General features: G+C 36.5%; 1 protein-coding gene across 2 annotated transcripts in view; it reads right to left on the reverse strand.

Moving 5' to 3' along the window:
• BBS9 (Bardet-Biedl syndrome 9) overlaps positions 1-23,016 on the reverse strand; it is a 314,570-nt gene that overhangs the window by 136,922 nt on the left and 154,632 nt on the right. For both annotated transcript variants that reach the window (XM_049817185.1, XM_049817186.1), the window contains one exon: positions 22,078-22,300. In XM_049817185.1, coding sequence (XP_049673142.1) covers positions 22,078-22,300 — 223 coding nt within the window. The remainder of the gene's footprint in view (positions 1-22,077; positions 22,301-23,016) is intronic.

The following is a 23,016-nucleotide window of genomic DNA, read 5'->3' on the forward strand; positions in this document are numbered from 1 at the left end:
GAAGTAGCCAGGAGACTGGGGGGCTTCATGTGATAAACCTTAAAGACAACCAACTTTACAAAACTGCCACGTACCTTTCTACCAAACACAATGTATCTGAAGATATGAGAAACCACAATCCCCCAAACCTCTAAACTCAGAAGAATCTTGTCACTGAGCTTTTCAGAGAGGAGGGAGAGACTTAATTTGGCTGTCATCAAATGAGTTACATCCACTAGAAGATAATGGATATTTAGGGAGAACTGTGTTTAAATCCAACCTGCTTTTTTGGTAAAAAGCAAGGTCTCTTTTTACAATAAAATGCTGTCTGAAACAAAGTGGCTTTTTATATGGGAAGACACAGGATTAACTGTTCTGATTCATCTTATTTAAAAGCTGACATTGCTGCTACTGCCCAAGATGATAAATTAAGTGACAGAGCAAGTAGATGGTCTCAGTCAGCTACTTGTATACCTTACGCTTATTTAATTCTCTCCATCAACTCTCTAGTTTTTAGGGATCATCTTCTGGCCTGACTGAGACAAGGGGTTACTCATTTTAAAAAAACCCTATTTTTGTAACTGTGAAATCTGCTAAAGTACAAAGTGAAAGTTGTATGACAAGGGTAGCCCCTACTTCCCTTCCCCTCCAAATCATATTTTTCTTGGTTTTGTACATTAGTACATGCTAAAGAAAGTCTATGTCAAATTAAACATAAATCTTGTAATGCACAGTTTAAATAAAACATAATTTAGAAATGTCTACCTCATCTGCATGGAAGCTATACAAAGCAATCTAAAAACTAAAGGATCAAATATGCTATTCAAAATACAACTATAAGTATTAGACAAATAACCTGAAACTGGAGAAGAAAATTAATTGAAATGACAGAACTTTACAGATTGCTTTGCACAATCACACCAATCAAGAAAAAGAGAGGAAATGAGTTTAGAGCTGCTTTTTACTGATTTGTATAATATTGTTCTGTGCCTGCATACCTCTTTTTTTAAAGTAAAAATATTTTTCTCCTTTAGTGATAAAACTGAATCTTAAACTGCAGCTTCACAGACATTTTAAGCCAGTCATGTGAGCCTATTTTTCGGTCCCTCCCTGTTATGTCCTCTGTGCTGGCACAAAGGTACACTTGAAGTTCTGTGATACATCAGATCTAGAAACTCATCTAGCTGAAAACACAACAGTAAAATGCACAAAGGCTGATCATGAGAATCATTAAATAATTTGTTACAAGGGACCTCTGGAGGTCGCTTAATCCAAACTCCTAATCAGACCAGGTCCAGCTAGATCAGGTTGCTCTAGGACTTATCAAAAGGAGTTCCAAGCATCTCCAAAAGACAGATTTCCACCACGTCTGGGCAACCTGTTCTGGTATTTGACACAGAAAAAAGGATTTTACCATGTTATTTGTCACACAAATTCCCTCCACTTCCTTTCCTACTATCATCAGGCACCTTCAATAAGCATGAGGCCCCATCCAAGCCTTCCTTTAACAAGTCCTCCATTCTTAAACATGAAAACAGTTCAAAAATAACTCCAGTAATGCAACACAAGTATATACAAAGGAGGCACTCCATTCTATGTTGTCCTGGTTTCAGCTGGGATAGAGTTAACTGTCTTCCTAGTAGCTGGTACAGTGCTATGTTTTGAGTTCAGTATGCGAAGAATGTTGATAACACTGATGTTTTCAGTTGTTGCTCAGTAGTGTTTAGACTATAGTCAAGGATTTTTCAGCTTCTCATGCCCAGCCAGGGCACAAGAAATTGGCACAGGACACAACCAAGGCACCTGACCCAAACTGGCCAACGGTGTATTCCATACCATGTGACGTCCCATCTAGTTTAGGAACTGGGAAGTGGGGGGGGGCAAGGAATCGCCTCTCGGGGACTGGCGGGGTGTCGGTCGGCGGGTGGTGAGCTATTGCCCTGTGCATCATTTGTACATTCCAATCCTTTTATTACTACTGTTGTCATTTTATTAGTGTTATCATTATCATTATTAGTTTCTTCTCTTCTGTTCTATTAAACCGTTCTTATCTCAACCCAGGAGTTTTACTTTTTTTCCCGATTTCCTCCCCCATCCCACTGGATGGGGGAAGTGAGTGAGCGGCTGCGTGGTACTTAGTTGCTGGCTGGGGTTAAACCACGACATATGTAAATACAGGACTTCAATACTTTTGCAATAACTAAATACAGCATATATTATATGACATGTCTAAAGAGCAACAGTTTTCCCACATTTTGCTTCTGTGCTGGTGAAAAAGCTGGTGATGCAGGACTTAGTGAAAGAAATGTCTTCCAGTGGATATGGTAGCAAAAAAAACCTCTTGGGCATGCAGCAAGAAGAGGGTGAACCTGACCAAAGGGTCTTTGAGAGTATTTCATAACATCAAAATTAAGTAATGATGTGAAGTAATGGAAATGTCAAAAAGTGGGGTTTTTTTCTCATTTATCTTAGGGAGAAAAATCACAGGCTTGTTGTGTACCACTGCATTCTGACCTTCTTTAAGTGTAATTTAAAACCTCTTCTTGTCAGTAATCTCATCTAATATATACATGCTTCATAACACAGCACTTTATGCACAGGAAAAAACAACAACATGACTGGGTCTCAGTTTCAGTGTTCTCCCTACGATCCACAATGGAAATCATAAATGAGATCTTATGCATGGGAACCTGTCACTTCAAGACAGATTTTGTCACACAATTTGAATTTAGTATTTACTCCCTACAGTATCTACCCTATAGCATTTCTGAAAACTTTCTATATTTGATTAACAAAACATCTGATCCCCTATTTATCTCAAATATGCTCTACAGTGCAGTGTGGAAAGATCAACCTTTCCTTAATTGTGAGGCTGAATGTTTTAGAATTCCTAAATAATAACTTTTTTCTCATATTTAGTGATATTATTCTTTAGGGTTTTTTCCAAGGAGAATTCAGTGACTCTTAAGTGACAGATTTATCAATACAGAGGCTTTTCAGCAACAAGCTAGGCTTGTTTATGAAAGCCATAAAGAATCCAGTCAGTAATTAGAGCTTCAAACTATAATAATGAATTTCCCAAGGTCTAAAACATGTTTTTGTAGTTTATAACTACTCTGAATAACATTACACCCATGTGCATGGTGGGTTGACCCTGGCTGGCACCAGGTACCCACCAAAGCTGCTCTATCACTCCACTCCTCAGCTGGACAGGGGAGAGAAAATATAATGAAGGCTTGTAGGTTGAGATAAGGACAGGGAAGGATTGCTCACCAATTACTATCATGGGCAAAACAGACTCAACTCAGGGAAATGAATTTAATTTATTACCAATCCAATCAAAGTAGGGTAATGAGAAATAAACTCAAATCACCTTCTTCCCACCCCTCCCTTCTTCCCAGGCACAACTTGACTCCCGGATTCTCTACTCCCTTCCCCCCCCCACCAGCACAGGGGGACAGGGAATGGGGGTTGGGGTCAGTTCATCTCACGTTGTCTCTCCTGCTCCTTCCTCCTAAGGGGCAGGACTCCTCACACTCTTCCCCTGCTCCAGCGTGGGATCCCTCCCACGGGAGACAGTCTTCCATGAACTTCTCCAACATGGGTCCTACCCATGGGCTGCAGTACTTCACGAACTGCTCCAGCGTGGGTCCCCAGCAGGGTCACAAGTCCTGCCAGAAAACCTGCTCCAGCATGGGCTCCTCTCTCCATGGGGCCACAGGTCCTACCAGAAGCCTGCTCCAGCGTGGGCTTCCCACAGGGTCACAGCCTCCTTCAGGCATCCACCTGCTCCCACGTGGGGTCCTCCATGGACTGCAGGTGGATATCTGCTCCACCGTGGACTTCCATGGGCTGCAGGGAGACAGCCTGCCTCACCATGGTCTTCTCCACGGGCTGCAGGGGAATCTCTGCTTCCCCACAGGCTGCAGGGGAATCTCTGCTCCGGCGCCTGGACCACCTCTTCCCCCTCCTTCTTCACTGACCTGGGTGTCTGCAGGGCTGTTTCTCTTACATGTTCTCACACCTGCAGTTCTTGTTGCGCAGCAACGTTTTCCCCTTTTTGAATCTATTATCCCAGAGGCACTAGCACTGTTGCTAATAGGTTCAGCCTTGGCCAGCGGTGGGTCTGTCTTGCAGTCGGCTGGCATTGGCTCTATTGGGCATGGAGGAAGCTTCTAGCAGCTTCTCACAGAAGCCAGCCCTGTAGCCCCCCCGCCATGCAAACCCAATACACCATGTTACAGAACTAGACAAAAAGAGCATGCTAGAATCCCTAATTCTAGACCATAAACACTAAGTGGTTTGGAAGGTCAAGTTGAACATTATTTGAAATCGGCTTTTACTGTCTAAAACCATTCTCAAATGAAGCTAGGTTTTTGCAAATGTGGATATGCTTTAAATTATTTAGTGGACTTTTCTGTATGAAGGTACTGATTAAAATAGCACTGTGGCTGCTGCTCCTCCTATATTTCAGCAATGTTACTCATCCTTTAATGTGTTTTTTTTTTTAAATTCCACCTCTTCTTTAAACCCTCTAGCCACAGCATTAACATATCATGTATATTTTTCTCCTCTACTTGTACATCACTTGAAAGAAACCAACTTAAGTCCAAACACCTGTATCTGAGTGGCAAACCAAAGACCATCTAACTGTAGTTTGCTGCCATCAAACCTATAATCTTTTATATTAACCACTTTTGACAGTGTGTTTTAACAAAAGATTAATAATAGCATGAGCAATTTCTTAGTCCCCACAATGTGCACAATAAAGTTATTCTGAATATTTTAGAGTCAAATTGACTACAAACACTATCAAATATTACCCTCTTTATATCATTAGATAACAACAATATTTCATATGAAAAATCAATTACATCTTTTGACTGATTTTTTTTTTTTTTTTTTTTTTTTGGTCTCACTTGATACCAGCTTTTACTCTGACAGCACCAAAATTCATCCTGACCTCAGTAAGACCCGAATCCCTTCATTAAAAGAAATAACTTGATGGGAGACAATTTCTGTTAAAAAAAAACCACAACAAAAAAAACACAAACCACATACCCCACAAAAAAATCCCACTATGTAAACATCATGCTATTTAATTTCCTTGCATTAGAAGTCTGTGTTCTTATATAAACAATTTGTTGTATAGTCAAGCTCACTGAATGACTGTCGCATTCTGATTCTTTTGCCTACTCAAAATGACTGAAACACAGTGTACGTTGGCTCAGCTCCCCTCCATAAAATAAGCTTAATGACTTTATACACAGGATGAACAAAGGCCAAGGATACATTTCGTTGGTAAAAAAGTGTTGTTTGTCCCTTTGCTTTAATTTGGTCATATCTACAATACCAAGTAAAGCAAAGCAATAGTAGCCTTTCTTGAGAGTTGAGGACTTCACATTGAGGATTCAGCTCAAGATCAGGCTCTGACCGTGTTTAAAAGGGTTTTTTTAACTCTGACCTGTTCTGAAACTTCAAATTTTGTTCATGATGTCACATTCAACAAACGGCTCCCTACAGGTACTTTCCTCCTCATGTAAAATTTATGAAATCAGACCAGTATCTAGAATGCAACACATCCCTCAACTCTCTATGAGTATATGACAATACATTATAGGATATTAAAGACTTGAGAAAGCTTATTTTAATTGAGCAGTCATTTCAATACATGCTCATGAACTAACTGCCATCTCACAGATGGACTCGGGAATTTATTATTATGAAGCACTACAACATTTACATTAAGACACTAGCTATACTTCCTTCATATACAGAAAAATTATTTCTTAGAAATACTAAACAAGAAATTCCATTGACTGAGTATAAACTTACCCTTTCTAAATGGCCCAAAACTAAAAGAGAAATTGGAAAAGACATTGTTTAGATAATGATTTGGCTAAATAGAGTTACTGAAATCCAGATTTAGTTTCCGTTATGTAGTCAAATAGCCTGCAGGTATAGTATCTTCAGCTGGCACCAGTCTTAATGCTTTTTTTATCGATCTGCCCATAGTTTAAGTGCATACATAAGGATACGGATTGTTAAACAATTCTTGTTATCTATCACTGATTATGGAAATATAATACAACTAGCAGCAGCATCTGCACTTTCTCTCACATGAAATGCTACTTACAGCAGTCTGTTCATTTTATCCTGTGAACCCTCTAATATTTGTTGTATTTTTTGTGCCTCAGCTAAATGGCTGAATTAAGTACCAGTTACATGACAGGTCCTTTCTATTACAGCCTATGGTGTAAGCAGTAATGTATGATTAGATTCTTTGTATTTGAGTTGCATCAAATATAATATACAATTATAATTGTAATTAACAAGGTACATTCAAATTCTTTGTATTTCTTGTCTTCCCCAAGAGATCCTTAGCTTCTCCTCATTTGAAAATTTCAACCAATAAAAAAAAAATACTAGGGGAAATAGAGTATTTCAAGTTCACATTTTGTGGCAGTTGCTAAAGTCAGCCTTTGAAAAGGGTTTGGTACAGCTATTAATACCACATGCTGAGTGTTTCCTGCTTGGTGCTCAGTAGGAATTAATAGAAATGAATCAATGTAATTTTCATATTTTCTTTATGCTTTTATCTCTGTACTTGTCATGAAGACAAGAGGTAGCACTGCTGTCATCGCACCAAAGTTACAGGAAAAAAATGAGGCTTTTACAGTCCTCTAACAGGTTTTTTCCTCCCAGAACATAAATGTGTATTTCTATCTTCCTTTCTACTAACACCAAATCCACAATGAGCTAGAAAACACCTTCTGTACCTTCCTTTTCGTCCACATACTGAATGAAAACCCACCTGAAGTGAATTCAAACTCTGAAGGTACTTTTAAAAGAAATCTGCTTCAGAGTTCACTCTCATGTGTCCTGCTAAGTCAGAAGGTTACCAACCACTACATGAATAAGCATAAAACAGTAACATACAGTACTGTCAAGTAAACAGGAGAAATCCTGACTAAATTAAGTCAATGGCAAAACTCCCAGAGACTTTAACGGGGCCAGGATTTCAGCCTTATCTTGTTGATCAAAACAATTATTTCACTGTTCAGAAGGACCAGACTGCTGTGCCTGCCAAGAATTTCTTAATGAAACCTATCATGGTGAGTCTTAATTGTATATACCTCTATTCTTTTTTCATTCTACCAAGGTAAACTGTTGACTTGCCAAAAATATTACAACATAATCAAACAGCATCCACAACAAATATCCATCTCTCACCTTAGCAAAAAGCCAGATGTACCAAAGCTCTCCTTAGCATAACCTTACCACTGGTCAGCAAATGAGTATTTATCACTCCCTCAACACCCATTACCAGCCACTGATGTTCATACCTGCTGAAGTGGCATACTTGCATTAAAAAGGAATGGTTTGAACCAAGAAATAAAATGCTTTCTTGGGTTGGCAATGTTGTGTGGCAGAAAGCTTCCTATTTTTCAGTGAATCACAAAGTACACAATTGAAGGAATATCTTCTACATAGCATGGACCCAAATTCAGAGTAGACTAACCATGAATAGTGTAACTGAACACCTCTTATATTTCTTGACATAGTTTGCAGTATACACTGTAACTACACTAACCAAAATGATCTCATGTATATGCAATTCAATAGCCAGAGAGAATCAAGTTATCCGTGAGAATCAATTTTACACTAAACTACAACAAAACTTTGTTTTTAATGTGCTGCAAAGACAACCAAAAATAAAGGCTCTTTTTTGACAAAGATTCCAGTACTTTTTATTTGGAAATATTTGAGAAATATGTTGTAAGATTGCACAACAAGCATTTTTCCCTTGATAACTAATTAAATTAAATAATCAAGCAGAACCAGTTAATTTGTTGTCCTCAGACTGGGAAAGTATTGCAAAGTATTAATTCTGCCAATACAGTGCCTTTGTAGGGAAACATGGCAGTTGTTTACTACCACAGGCATCATAAGAACCTGTCTTACATTCAGAAGGACTTTTAGGACAGAATCACAGGAACATAGATAAATCCTATCTATAACACACAATACGGCCTTTGCTAGATCTTAACCTCTTTAATTACCCCATCATATCTGGATTCTACTTTAGTCCATAGACTTTCCTTCTTCTCAACAATTTATGATAGAACGTAATCAGACCCAGGATATCTAACATAATTTATTCCACTAATTTTAATCACCTGCATAATTCCTGTCACATTAGTGCCTGTTTTATCAATGACCTGATTGAAATGAGAATATCAGTTTATAGCTTCATTTAAGTATGCCTGAACAGCAACCTAATACCCCTAATGACTACTCTGGTTACAAGAAACTCTTTCCATTTTAGAGAAGATAAAAAACAGGAATTACTAATTCATATCTATTTAAATAGATTGTAAGATTAGAAGGAAACAGTCTGATCATTCAGCTAGGCTTTATTCTTAAATGTCCTCCACAAATTCCTATGTGTAATTCAAGCATCCATTTATTTCTAAGCTGCTTTCAAAAATGTCACCAGCAATTATTTTTACTTAAAAACCCCTCAGTTTTGACTGAAAAGTTTATTTTTAAAAGTGCTAGAAGAAACACTTGCTTATCAGTATTCTGGTACAGTTCTAAGATAAATGTGAAATATTTCTCAGCACCACTATAAAATTTAATATAGTTCAGCACCACATAACGTACATTAAAAAAGGTTGTTCATAATATTTATTACCCTATAGTTGCACTATTTCTGTTCAGCCATCCATTCAAAATGAGGCATCCTTCATCATCCGCATACATCAGACCTTCTCTTTGATCTCTAATGGTAAATTTAAAGGCTGAGTAAATGTTCTTTGAAACACAGTGTGGCACAGCTGGTTATTGTTACACAGAAGACAGTAGGTCATTAAAATTGAAACTCAATTAATACAGTGGAACATTCCCCCTAATCATATCCCAACTTTGAAGTATTACCCCTTTTGCTGATGTCTCTAATCTACAGTTAACTAGTTTTCTTCAACTGGAATAACAATCAAGCTTTGGTTAAGGTCAGAATTAATAAAGTAGATCTTGCGTCAAAAGACAGAGAGCTACTGGCAATGCACCCTGCTGTGGTATTTGCACTTACAATACACAGCAAACACCCAACAGATATGCAGCCTACCATGTTAATTGCATGAAACTCATCAAGCCTGTGGTTTTTACCAGTTTGTTGAAGGTTTTTATAATCCTACAAGAAAGTACTTTAGCATTATTTAGTTAACTACACATTATTTTTTTATTAGTGCTTTAGCAACATTCTAATTAGCAGAGCATGAGCTAAATCTTTGCCTCAAAGTGTGACTGAATCAAAACAAAATCTTAGATATTCAAGTTTATGTAGCTTTTCACTTTTTCTTGCCCCCTTATCACCACTGTTGTTGATTCAACCAGTGACACCATTAGAAAAAAAAGAAGAACTATTTTAAAGAACTTTCAAATCTGCCAGTGTCAAGACGCATCTCATGTTTGATTTCATTACATTTTCCAGCTCAAATACCAGATCAAATTATTAGAGATGGATGAATCTGAATAAACACAAGGACAAGGAGAACATGGATTCATGGACCTTCGCTTACCATATGAACACTAGCTGAACCATTGATACCAGCTTCATTGACAGACCAACAGCTGACTCCTCACAAAATGTGGAACAGTCATAAACGTGACTGGTCTTCCAAAATGCTTTCATTCTTTAAAAACTAAGAAAAAAAAAATCTGCAAGTTCAATACTGATGATGCACAACTTTGTAACAATGTCAGGCATTTGGATTCAGGAATATGTCACGCTTTTTCCCCTAAGAAAAAGCCATCAAGACCGGGGTGGAGCGGGGGGTGGAATTCATAATGTAGCTACTGAGGAGCTTTACTGCAGCCAGACCTGCATCCTATCTGTGCTGGAGGTGATCACTCAAATAACCAAAACAACAAAAGGGAAATTGAGAGAGATTCTACACCTCATTGACCGCCATTCATACCCAAGACACTACCTTAAAACGCCACTATTTTAATCTCAGGCTGATATGCAAGGGCACAAGCTGTGCTTGCTGAGGCTGTGCCCCATGCTCTCTAAAACCCAGCCTGTCCAATCACATCTACCTCCAAGTCCGGTGATCCAACCACCCAGAGGCAGCAATAACCGCCCTGCATCACCAGATGGATCGGGCTGCATAATATGTTCCCTGAAGTTCAAGAGCTCTCTCTCAAATTAGTGTAGTTAACCTTGGGGAATTATTCTTTAATTGCAGCATAGTTTTCCATTGCAGCAAAAAAAATAAATGATTTATTAGGACAGACATCCCTGGCTCTCTGAAACTCACAACCCAAGAAAATTTTAGCTAAACTTATAATAAGACTGTAATTTTAAGCCTTGTTATTATATAGTTGTGCATTTAAAAAATAATCTTCTAGCATAGAATTTGTCATGCTTAGACTAAGACCCAAGGCAATTTCAGCTTCAAATGTTAAAGCCACTCTTTTACCTACTAAAGTTATAAGACCTTTAAAATTACTGTTTTTTGTTTCAGAACAGCATTGGGAACTTTTCTGTATGCAACTCAAAACCAGCTGTACTTTGCAAGTAAAAACTTTCCAAGTGCCTGGCTCTGCAGATTTTTGGCAAATCTATTTGAAAAACTGAAAACTGGAGGCCTGAGCCAAAACTTACTGAAGTCCATGGAAAAACTCCCATAGATTTCATCAGGATTTGGATTAGGCTCTAAAAAACTCTGAAGTAATTGAAAAATCAGTTCTGCATGTACAAAATATGAAATTTTCACTAGGTTTAGATTTATTAGACTCCTTTATGGTCATGTGGAAGAGCAAATACATTATAAGTGGTGTTAGTGAAATACATATATATTTTGCACTGCTAATTCACCACAGAATTCCACAGACTCATACATGTTACTTACCCTGCCTACATAATAAAAACAATGAAATCAATCCCACATACACAGACACCTTTACTTCATTTTAAAAAGACCTGAATATTAAGAAAAAACATTAATACCATCATACCCTGAGTGATTTTTTATTATTTTATTATTATTATTTTTATTTTTAAATTGAGGACCAAACAAAATACGGAGTAAGAGTTTTTCCCTTCAAAAGCTGTAAGCCAAATTCAGTGATAATACAAAACAAAAATCATTCTGGGTACATTTGCTTGTAACAGTTTAGACTAATGTAACTGTAGCAATTTCAGCTAAGATGCATCTAATTAATGGCAGCATAAGAGAAGAGTCAGGTTTACTCAACCTAAATATGCCAGAAAACAAAGAAAAGTAGCAAATGCAAAACAAATGTGTTGTGGTACCTGAAGTAACAGCCACACCATCTCCTGATGCAGAAACAGCTGCCTCTCTGCTGGCTACTGGATGCTACTTCCAGTCAGAAGAAACTGAATAAGCCTTTAACCTTGACATATTCTGGCTTAAGCTACATATCACATTAAAAGAAATACTAACAATCAACTTAAGAGAAATGTTGCGCATGCATATTAAAAAAAAAAAAAAAAAAAAAAAAAAAGGAAAGGCTCCCAAAGAACTTGTTTTCAGCATTTTAAGAGAGGAATGATAACCTGGAAATTATTTTCCACCCCCACCCTTCATCTGTCTGTAATATCTCTCCTGCAATACCTTTTTGTGGATAAATATGCTGTAATTTTGTGGTGGGCTTGTCTAGATAGGGGCTGGAAAGGACAATTAATGCCACCTAAACTGCAGAGCTAATTATGCTCTTAAAATTCCTAGAGCTTATGTATGAATACCAATGCACTCCATCATATAGGCTGTTCTTGAAATATCACAGGGAACGAAAAGTTAAAGGAACCAAGGGAAACCTGTTAAGTGGAAATCCAAAGTATGACTGGACATACAAGACTGACTCCCCATTAATAGCATACCTTAAATAAAAGGATTATGCTACATTATTAAAGTTTGGCTTCATGTAAAAATAGATTACATCATTTTTTACAGCCTCTTAAAATAACTATCTAGGTTTTACTTTTACTGTTGTACTTGCTACTATTGAGTCTTCTGAAATGGAAGGTCAGAGGCTGTACACTTTCTCCTTTAGCAGCACTTTTTCCATAGTTTTGAACAATTAGCTTATTAGTGCAGATTTTAGAAGTTTATTTCTGCTTGTGGTCTCTCAAGGACTCAAACAACATAGAAAATAAAGCCCAGTGACAAGCATGACCATTAGAGGAAATTCTTTCAACTGACAATTATTTTCACCAAAAGCTTACCTCAACATTATGAATCATTTGTGACCACTTATACTTAAGTAGGACATATTAAAATTTAATGGATTTCAATGCAAAGAGCCAGCAATAGGATTGTACACATCAAGGCACTAATGTGTTGATCCTAACTGTACTTAGATGAGGCAAGTTGGAATTGCAATGCTGCCAACTAAATTTCATAGTACAATAAATGAATGAATCCCAAATCTCAAGCGGGATTTCTTTTTTATTCATTATGCATGACATTTTCCTCTTTAAATTATTCATTTAAAAAAAAATGTTATTGCTTTAGCCTTCTTAACCTTTGTACTCCTTCCCTCTGTGGTTTTTGCCAGCTGTAATATCAATTGAGGGGGAGAGATTATCTAAACAACATAATAAAACCTTTTCACAACCCTGCACACAAATGTGTCTTGTTACACTTCCACCTTATTTTGCCTCTTTTCACAATACTGGTATCTTGGAATGTCCTGGGAAAAAAAAAATATGTATTTTCTATTAGTAGTTTCTTTTCAGGAAAAAAAATAATTCCAATACATTGTTTACGTAATCCCTGAAAACTAACCACTTGGAGAACCACCATTTGAGTCCAGCAAGCTGATGAAATTTGACTGAATTCATTAAAATTAAAGACCACCTCAGACATTCTTCTTCACTCTCTTCACATGTCTGATACTTAGATTTCCATTTTTAAAATGTGTTCACCTGAATCGTGCAGAATAACATAGCAGGTTGCAAGACAAGCTGTCACCACAATCTATTCAACTGTAACCTGTGTTTTAATAGTAAAACACCTAAAAACAACTGTACATAGAAGCTATGACACAAGACTGCAAGGCATATTTGAATTCTATTTATACACAGGTGTTATTGACTCATGGTATGACCTTGGGAAAGTCACTTAATTTCTGTATAGTTCAATTTTCCTTTCCACAGAAATAAATTACCAAAGTTACTAAACCAATAGAAAGAAAAGCTTTAAAGAGTAAAGAAACTTAAAATGGAAAGAAGTTACAAAGAATAAATATTCACATCAGAGAGCCAAACAATCAATGTTTCTGGCTCCACCAAGCTGTTCTTAAGCTTTTCTTGAGCAACCACAAAATCTTGTTGCTGTAAGCACTCCCAAAATTCTCCCTAATGATTTGCCACTCCCCTTCCTTTTCATTAAATCAGCTTTATGGGGCAAGGGATATATTTTAGTCTCAAAAATAGAACCCAAATAATTAGTTTAAAATGTGTGATATATTACTATTAGCTTATTTCTAGGCTTTTATATTAAGATAGAACTGTTCGTCATGAACAGCCGATAAATTTCTGCAAAAATACTTTAAACATGGAGAAATAGAAGTCACGTTAAAGTTGCAGCACTGTATCATGTTCCATTACATACCATATCATGTCTCATTATTAGCTGGCATGACACAATGTAACAGTAATGCATGACAATGCTAAGGGCTGTAAGAGTTATGGCAACTTCTTTGTTCTTATGATCATCCTCATGTGATTATCATCTGCAATTAGATGGAAAGAAGAAAGTTATATTTAAACTGGCACAACAGCTCAGCCATGCAGAGCTGCACAAAATGGATAGAGAAGTACACAGTGATCATGCTGTTTATGGATTTAACCTCCATTACGCCTTTGTCGAACCTTGCTAAAATCACATTGCCAGATAGATCCACACTAGTACCACAGGATTTTCTCTGCAGTTACTGCTTTGGGCCACCCAGATTGACAGCTGACCAGGAAAAGGGTCTTTCTACCCTTTTATTGCTACCTCTCGCTGTCAGAGTCATTTACTCCCTTGGGTGGCTAGTGATAGAGCTACTTGCTCCAACTATCACAGTAAAGGAACTGCGCATATAGTTGTATGGACATCAAAAGGCACAGTATGGAGAAGGAAACCAGTTGAAGTGTAGTGTGGAGAGGAGAAATGCAAAAAAATTATTGAGGAAAACCAGAGAAAACCAAACAAAGCAGAGCCATACTGGTAGCTTTACTAGAAGGAAGAACTACAAAGAGAAGATAAAAAGTACGCATTTTACCAAATGTTTGTTTGCCTTCAGGCAGTGTGAGAAGTATGGGAAGTTTGAGAAAACTCATATAGTGATGATGGACCTGTTTTGGTTTCAATGCAAGTAGTACACAACTTCACACAGAGAAACCTTTATCTGGGTATGGGAACTCCAGCTTCTACAGGCAAGTGAGAAAAAACATGTACTTGTTAAAAAGCAAACATACATTAATTTTTTAATCCGATAAATATTTCTATAAGTTTTGAACACTTAAGAAAATGAAGGTTAATCAATATGATACTTTAGTGATACATAGCTATACTTCATATATATATTTATATTTTCTAAACAAATTTAGCCAGCAAATGTAAGAAAAATATCTTCTCTTTCTGTTTAAATGCAGAGTTCAGTCTTTTTTATATCATCTTACACATTAAAAAAAGATATGTTTTCACTCTTAGTAAACAACCCACTTCCTGGGGGAACTGGTGTTTCAAGGTACTTTATTGATTAATATTGATTATTATTGATTTAAAAATCATACAACCTGTATGATTTTATAGAAGCTAGAAAAGAGGAGTTAGAGTTTTCATTGCAACAGTTAAAGTGAGTTAATGTCATTTCATATTTAAGGGCCTGAGCCAACAAATCCATAGGAATGAATTGGCATGCAGTGTTTTATAAATGTGCTTTAAAAGCCTCTGGGTACATTTAAGAAAAAATTCCTCAGCAAACTGACTTTCAATGAGAAATAGGCACTTTTATTAAGGTTTAGGTTCCTGAGGTCACACATACTTACCAATGTCCTCTAGACACTTTTGTAAATGGTACTGTCTCGGGAAATAGTGGAAACAGGCGAGAAACACTATGAAAAAGATGGCTAAAATGCTGAATCTAATTTGGTCAATGACAGTTTCCACTGACCTCGGTGGGCTACCAGTTCCATCAATCAGTACTGACCAATCTTGAGGTATACAAAATCCTTGCAGCAAGCTTTGTGAATGAAACTTTACTTTCACTTTTCCTTACAAAGATTTAATAAGCATTGTTAAAAAGCTTTATGAATACACAATATATTTAAAGTAAAATAAGAAAAAATATCTTAAAGCATTATTTTAAGGGTTACTAAAGGGAAAAAAAGTAGTTTAGTATTTTATTGTTACAGACAACATATGGAAAATATCTTAAGTGAGAATCACACTTCATAATGGACCATAGTCTTCTGTGGAGATAAACACCACTGGACTTGTGTCACGTCTATGAGAAAAAAATATACTGGCAATTTTTATACACTTCTCTGCACCAGCATGGGGGGCTATACAAAGCTGTTGATGCACCATGATCTCAGACTCACAATACTTAAGTTACAGGAAAAGTTTTCAAACCACCTCCCGTGATTTTAAGAATATCTGCTGGTAGTTCAAAAGCATTGTCTAGTCATTGGTGCTGATTTCTGTGCCCTCTTTGGGCTGCTAAATTACTGTTGAATAATTTCTAACTTCTCCAGGCAAAAAATTACTGTAGTTGCTACTGAGATAACATTACTATGACAGACGGGAATCTGTGTGAGCACAAGTGGCAGGCACTACATTTTGCAAGATATTCTGTGTTAAAAGTCCACATTATGAAGTTTGAGAATACCTGAGTTATACTGCTTGTTCCTTTCCTCTAATGACCAATGAAGAATTGATAATTAACACTGTAAGAGAGCAATTTGCAACAACAAAAATCCTATTTTTTCAGATCAAATAAACTATCACTAGTCTTTCTCTACAGCACACTCGCTGTATACTAAGAACTTTGCAGCAATGTTTATATCGTTTATATAGATATAAAAAAAATTAATATTGCTCTTCCAGGAATTCAAATCCACATGTTTTTACAATATAATCCTGACATTCTCCTCAAGTTTAGTAGCATGTAAACAGAGTTCCTTAAGGAATATGACACATTCTGTTGCATCCCAGTTTTCCAGTTAAAAGCACAGCTTCAGAATAGGCGATATTCACTCATGGATATCAGTACAGAATTTTGTAAAGAGGTTTTTATAAGCTTATGCAAAAAAAAAAAAAAAAAAAAAAAAGCATACTAGAAAAACTTTTTTCTTCCAGAGAATGACTTTGAATACATTCTGGGTGCATATATATATTTAATGTGGTAAAGAACATTGTCTTTAAAGTTAGCATTTACCCATTCATAATATGAATGATAGAATCATGATTATACAAAGCAGAATTATAATCAACTTGATAAATTAAAAAAGCTATGAAGACAAAGTGTCGAGTCAAGTATATACTACCATGCTTAGAGAAGTAACATAGTATGTATAAATACAGAATGGGAAACATCTGGCAACAAATGCATAGGAAAGGGTCTGGAGACTGAGATGGAGCAGAGTATAGCAGGGTATACTCCCTGCTATAGACAAAAGGAATAGCATTCCATTTTGGAAAACAAGCAGTAAGAATTGAAAGTCATCATGAAAAGACTGGGATAATTTAGTCACAATTAGTACAAAAGAAAAAGTTACTGAAGGGATATATGAAAAATCTTCCAAAGCTTTTACCATTATAAAGAACATCATTAATTGCCACCTCCACCTTCAATATTCACACTAAACCAGTTTGATTTGCAGGAAAAAAACCGTATATCGAATATCAGGAAAACCTTGCAATAAGGACACTAAGCTACCATATAAGCTATCAAGAGATATTGTTCAGCCTTGTCCAAGGTGTTTAAGAGTTCAGATAAACTTTGTCACTGATAGTCTGGATACACTAACCCCATCACAACACAGAGGAGAAAACTAGATGGGCAGTTGGCTTGACTTCTAGCTCTACTTTTATATAAGTCTTAAATATTACACTTACACAAAACTATTTGCAAATTCTATTTCCTGGATGCAAAATATTCCTCCTTTTGCTTTTGATTTCAGTTCTGAAGATTCAGTTGACCCAAGAAGATGACAGTCTGGCATTCCCCGGATTTCAGTGACACAGTACTCAGTAACTGATTTTCACATTAAGATAGTATTTTCTCTACTGCTCCAGTTATATTCAACTGCGTAAGCAAATCATGCTAAAGCACAATACAAAGATCTCCTAACCAAATAAAAAGTAGAAAAAAATTACTGAAGCCCAGTTAAAAAAAAAAAAAAAAAAAAAAAGTAGAAGAAAAAGGATGGTTTAAAGAAAAAAAAAGTCCTAATTTAAAATTAAAAATCCTTGCTTGAACAAAACATTGAACCAATACAGCTGCCATTTGCACAACGGGAACTACTATAGGAAAAGCAGAATCACATTCTAGCCAAAGAGCAGCTGAGATACCCCAAATATAGATGAGGCAATACTGCAAATAGAGCTCCAGTCAGACTGACACCTGAACAAGCCTCCAAACAGCCACAGCTGACACTGCTTGAGGTTTTCAAAGCAATCCTGCAAAACACACAGATATTATAAGAGACCTTTAAAAGCTACAGAATTAATTCATTGCAGGTCATCAGGATTTATGCTCTAAGTTCTCACACCCATTAAACTCAATACATGACAACCTGGGTGGTCTACAGCACCTTCCCCCAGCACTTCCCTGGCACTGACCAACACTTTGGGTTCACATCACTCCCTAAGCCCCTCACCGTTCCTCTCACGCAACCGTTTACACATTGCCAAAGGCAACACAGTACATAATACAGCCTGATGTGGCTTACAGTTATAAACCTATTTAGCCAATGATTCTGATTAACTTTTAATCATCCTTCTAAGAACATTTTACATACTGGAAAATTATCATATCCCTCCTCAACCTTCTCTTTCTCTTTCCCTCAGAAGAAAGAGAAAGCAAAATTGTTTCAATCATTTATAATATTTGTGCTCTTCTCTGAACTCTATTCAATTTGTCTAAGTTTTCCTTAAACTGTGTTACCCTGTAATTTCAATTGAATCTTTCTCATGAATAACAGAAAGAAATAATTTATCTCTTCATTAAAAGTCATATGACTACATCCCAACGTTGGAATTTGCCTTTAATGGGATCATATCGCTGACTTTTATTCAGTTGCTGGTCCACTATAGCCCCCAGGAGTCAATCCTATGGCACCAGAGCTTATGGAATTATTTCTCAATTTTCAGTTTGTCTGATTCTTATTTGCCAGACTCCTTTGCACTTATGTTGACTAAACACCATCTTAGTGACTTCAGATCATTCCCCTAATTTATCAAGGTCAGAGTTATTGCTCTTTCAGTGTGCTTGAAACTACTGCTAGTTTGTCACAAAACCACAGTTTTAACATTCATGCTCCATATTCCATCACTGAAGCTGTTAAAGAAAATAATGAACAAACTCAGACCCAGCAGAGAGCATGGCATACCTCTGACATATACTCTTGGATTAACTACAAATACTGATAACTATCTTCTGAAGGTATCTTTCAAATAGTTGCACACTTAAAGATAATCATCAGCTTTTTGATGTGGCTTCAGGCAATTTCTCTAGATTTCAGGGTACACCACCTTGAAGCTATTAAATATAGCTTCTGGAAATGCAGCTTACTGTTATAGTGCTGCAATGCCAGAAGGGTCCTAGGTACTTTTAAACAAATTTTTTAAAAGTTGGTTGCTATAGAAAAAGGAGTTTCCACCATTAAGAAAAAGAATGGGCCTGAGAAAAAGTGGCATTGAACAAAATCCTCAAGCTAATGACAGCTACACTACTGAATAATTATGGGACCACCTTTGGCTTGGCTTGGAGCTTAAACATCCTGAAGAACTTTCCCCTACATTAACATCCAATATTTAACCATAAATCCTTGGATACAAATTCAATTCTCAACATCTCCCTCTCTATGTATAGTTCTACCTCATTTTCCTCTACCTATTCCTGTTCCCTCCTTTAAGAACTGGGAGGAGGAGTTCCTCAATTTTATAGGCATTATCAAAGAGCTCTTTACTCAACAGCATATAGTTATTTTGCATACCGGTTCCCCTTTATATGACAGCATTCTCCATTTCTTCCTAGTGTAGACTGACCAGGTAGTTGGAATCAAGAGTGAGGCAAATTTCTTTATTATCCCCATTAACTGCACTGTTTGCACACTGACGAGTGGTCTTGGGCACATGAACTTGGTTTTTTTAGGTGAATCTAACTGGGCAGAAGAATCCCAGGAACACACCTAAAGCACTCTGAATTCTAATGGAGGATCAGTACATCAGACAGGAACAGAGGTAGTTCAAACAGCCTCAGAAACACATAGATAATACAAGTCATGTTGCCAGGCTCAGTTACTTCCCCCTGCAGATCTGCTTCTAACAGACCACACTACCTGCCAATGTCAAGATAGCCAAAGAAAACCCAAAGAGGTGACAAAGATGTTTAAAAAGCATCAGTAAAACCTTTATTCTCCAAGGAAGGCTCCCAGTTATCTCCAGCCTGTCCAAAGACAAACATCCACACTGTTTCAAAGCATACAGCACATCCTGCTAGAGAGTAACTATTTAAACACTACGCTATTCTAAAAGCATTTGGCAGAAGTGAGCCTGTCCAGTAAATGAAGGTGAGATTTCTTTTTTTTGAAGCTCTTCCATACTTTTCCAAAAAGCATATTCTCTCAACAGTTAATGAGTAAATATATATGTACAGAACCTTTTATCAAAGCTTCAGGCTGCACTCTTAGTGAACATAAGAAAGTTACATTAGGTTTTATAATTTCTTTAAATGATACCTTCTTGTGATACTCTGAAGTGTTAGCCTAATTAGGTCATAATTTTGATTCTTAATTAGGCGATTTGATATTCAAAAGGGCTACACATGAGAGTCAGCAATTTTGAAAGTAAAATTATTTATTTTGGAATCTGTATTGGGGTTACAGATTTTAATTCTTTTTCATGTAAGTTATGGCCAAAGGGCATTTCAAATATAGCTAAAAGAGTTTATGTTGGGTGGGACATTGCTATACCAGGTCTCAACCACGTCCCTACAGGTACTTAATTTTTCACTATTCATCATATGAAACTGTAAACCTGGTCCCACATATCATCAATACATGGCTAACAGCCCACTGTCAAATATCTTATGTTTTGCTTGGAATGTACTTCTTCCTTGTATTATTTTTATTTGAGAGGTAGTATAACTGTCTACCTGTACCACAATGGTAAAAATTATTCTAGTAGATGTCACTCATGCCTTCTTGGTGTTATTTTGGCCTCGTGTAATAGAAAAAAGTGGGTTTAGTGGTTTTCTAAATTTTAGTCTTTATATATTCAATGTGGAGACCAGATGGCTTTCCCAAGGTCCTTCAACTAGAGCAAGATTTCTTCTAATTTGTTTACAATTTTAAAAAATTTTACTCTTTTCCTAACAGAATTAATCATAACCAAATTGAATAGTGTCCTGAACCCAATAACACTAGTCAATTGAACAGGCAGAAGTGAATTTCCGTATTAAATCAATTCACCTTATTAGCTTAGGTGGAAAAAGATGAACTGCAGCTATTAACACCTTTTCAAAATTTTGAGAAGGAAAAACAATGCCTTTTCAAAGTTCTACAAATAAAATACCCTTAACATATTTTAGGCTTGCAAAGAAATACTAACAAAAATTTGTAAAACTAACTTGACACTTATTCTGGCTCACTTCTTCACTTCACATGATTATCAGTCCGCTTCCAGATATGGGTATAGTGTAACTCTAAAGAAAAATTATATAGAGAGTTTCTACCACAGCACAGTCTGCAGCTGTTTGACCGAATTATTTAAAGTAGCACATGCAGAGGAGGGCTGTACAGAGTAACAAGGACTTCTCAGTTGCTGAAACATTGCACAGGTCATTCAGATTATATTAAACAGGAATTAAATTATTCTTTGAAATGTAGGAAAACAAATACAGAAAATCAAGATACTGCCCTAACACAACTCCAAACTTGATCAAAAACAATACCCATGAAGACAAAATAATAAACTCCCAATTTTAAGCATGAACCATGCATACAATATACTTTTCCCTAAAGATATGAAGACTGCTGTAGGTGAAAGAGGTCATTGAGGCCAAACACCATAGTGATATTATGTGGTCTAGGAGACTACAAAGCTGAATGAACATCCAACCCAAATTCAGAGCACGAAGCTGGTAAAAAAACCTGCTTCCAAGTCAGCAGGAGTATCCGGTGTTTATTAAGGGATTGTCTGTCTCACTAAAGAAAAAAGACAGGAAGAAAATGTCTTGCAACAGTACAAAGACACTAGCCTTAAGATTCTAAAGAAAAGAGGTGGCTTTGTTTCCACTGTTACTAAAGAAGTAGGAATATAGAAAAGGACATGAATAAAATTTCTTTCAAAAATGGTAATTCCATGACATGCATTTAAATCATTGTGCAACACTCTGAAATCCTCTCTGCATTCCTTTTCCAAATTAGAAATATTCTTCAAGACCTACTTAAATTAGCTTCATCTTTAATTTCATGCTTTCTATGAGCTATCACCCAGCCAACTAGTACTTTCTAAAGTTGCAGACTTTTTTATTCAGTGCTATCACTACTTCATAATTAGTCATAGGCATATGCAATAAAGCCAGTAATGCAACCATAATCATTTGTCTATCAAGAAGGTAGGACTTTTCACTCCTCACTGCTTGCTCAGCAGCAATAAGTGATCAAAGTGAGATAAAACTTAGATTTAAAATTATCTCATTACCAACTCATTCTACAGGTCAGCAACACAGTGTTTTGGTTTTTACCTGTTGTGGAAACCAACTGCTAACACAGTCAGATGTGCATAATTTTTAATTTTAATATACAAATACATCTTTTGAATTGTGAACATATACTTCATGTCTTACCTGGCATGACAGCAGCTTGCTGAGTGGCTGAGTCTGTACTTAAGGAAAGCCGACCACCTTTGGCCAATCTATCACAGAAGAGGGTGATGTTCTTCTTCAGTCTGCTAGTGTCTTTGGGCATGCACAACTGGCTGCTGAGAGTCAGGGCCTGTTCCTTAGAGCTCTTTGACAAACAAGTTCTTAACAAGTAAGAAATGGCAGCATCCACAGTTTCTTCCCAACCCTGAATTAAAGAAAAGGAAATTAAATAAAATTAGGTGAACTGTAATATGATATAGCATATTAAAAACAAAGTAACAAATCAAGGACTAAGAATTTTCAAATTATACCAATACATGCAATACAATTTGAGGGTTAATGAGTGTCACGAACACCCAGTTCTTCAGCTTGTACAAACAAAAACTTTGCCAGTGAGCCTAAAAAACCCCAAACATGTCCCAATATTGACAGAGAAATGTAATTTCAACAATAATAGTAATAATAATATATAGACAGTATTGTGACCTAACAGTTAATTTCAGTAGTTACATTAACATCTGAAAACTAGAAGTTCCTGGATGCAACATTTAGAATTAAGAACAGAATTGATATGTAAATACAAACATAATAAGTAGTATATAACATCATGCTGAAGATATGTCAAGGCCAGGAAAAAAAAAAGTATCCAGTTATATGTTCTTTGGAATCACTGTCTAAGATTCTGACAATATGCCAGTTGCACAGAACACCATGACTGAAACTCAAAGCTGCAGATATTCAGTATCCACATATCAGATTGATTAACTTCAAGCTATGATACCCACAGCATTAGTAGAGGTGTGTCAGTGCTCTGATGAACTGGGACTTAGATTTCTGACCGTGTAGAGGGAAGCTGTAAACATTTATGAGAAAAGCAGTTTAGTAATCAGTTCAGTTAAAACAAACACCTATCTATGGAAA

The sequence above is a fragment of the Accipiter gentilis genome, chromosome 14, assembly GCF_929443795.1.
Source record: "Accipiter gentilis chromosome 14, bAccGen1.1, whole genome shotgun sequence".
Taxonomy (NCBI): Eukaryota; Metazoa; Chordata; class Aves; order Accipitriformes; family Accipitridae; genus Astur; species Astur gentilis.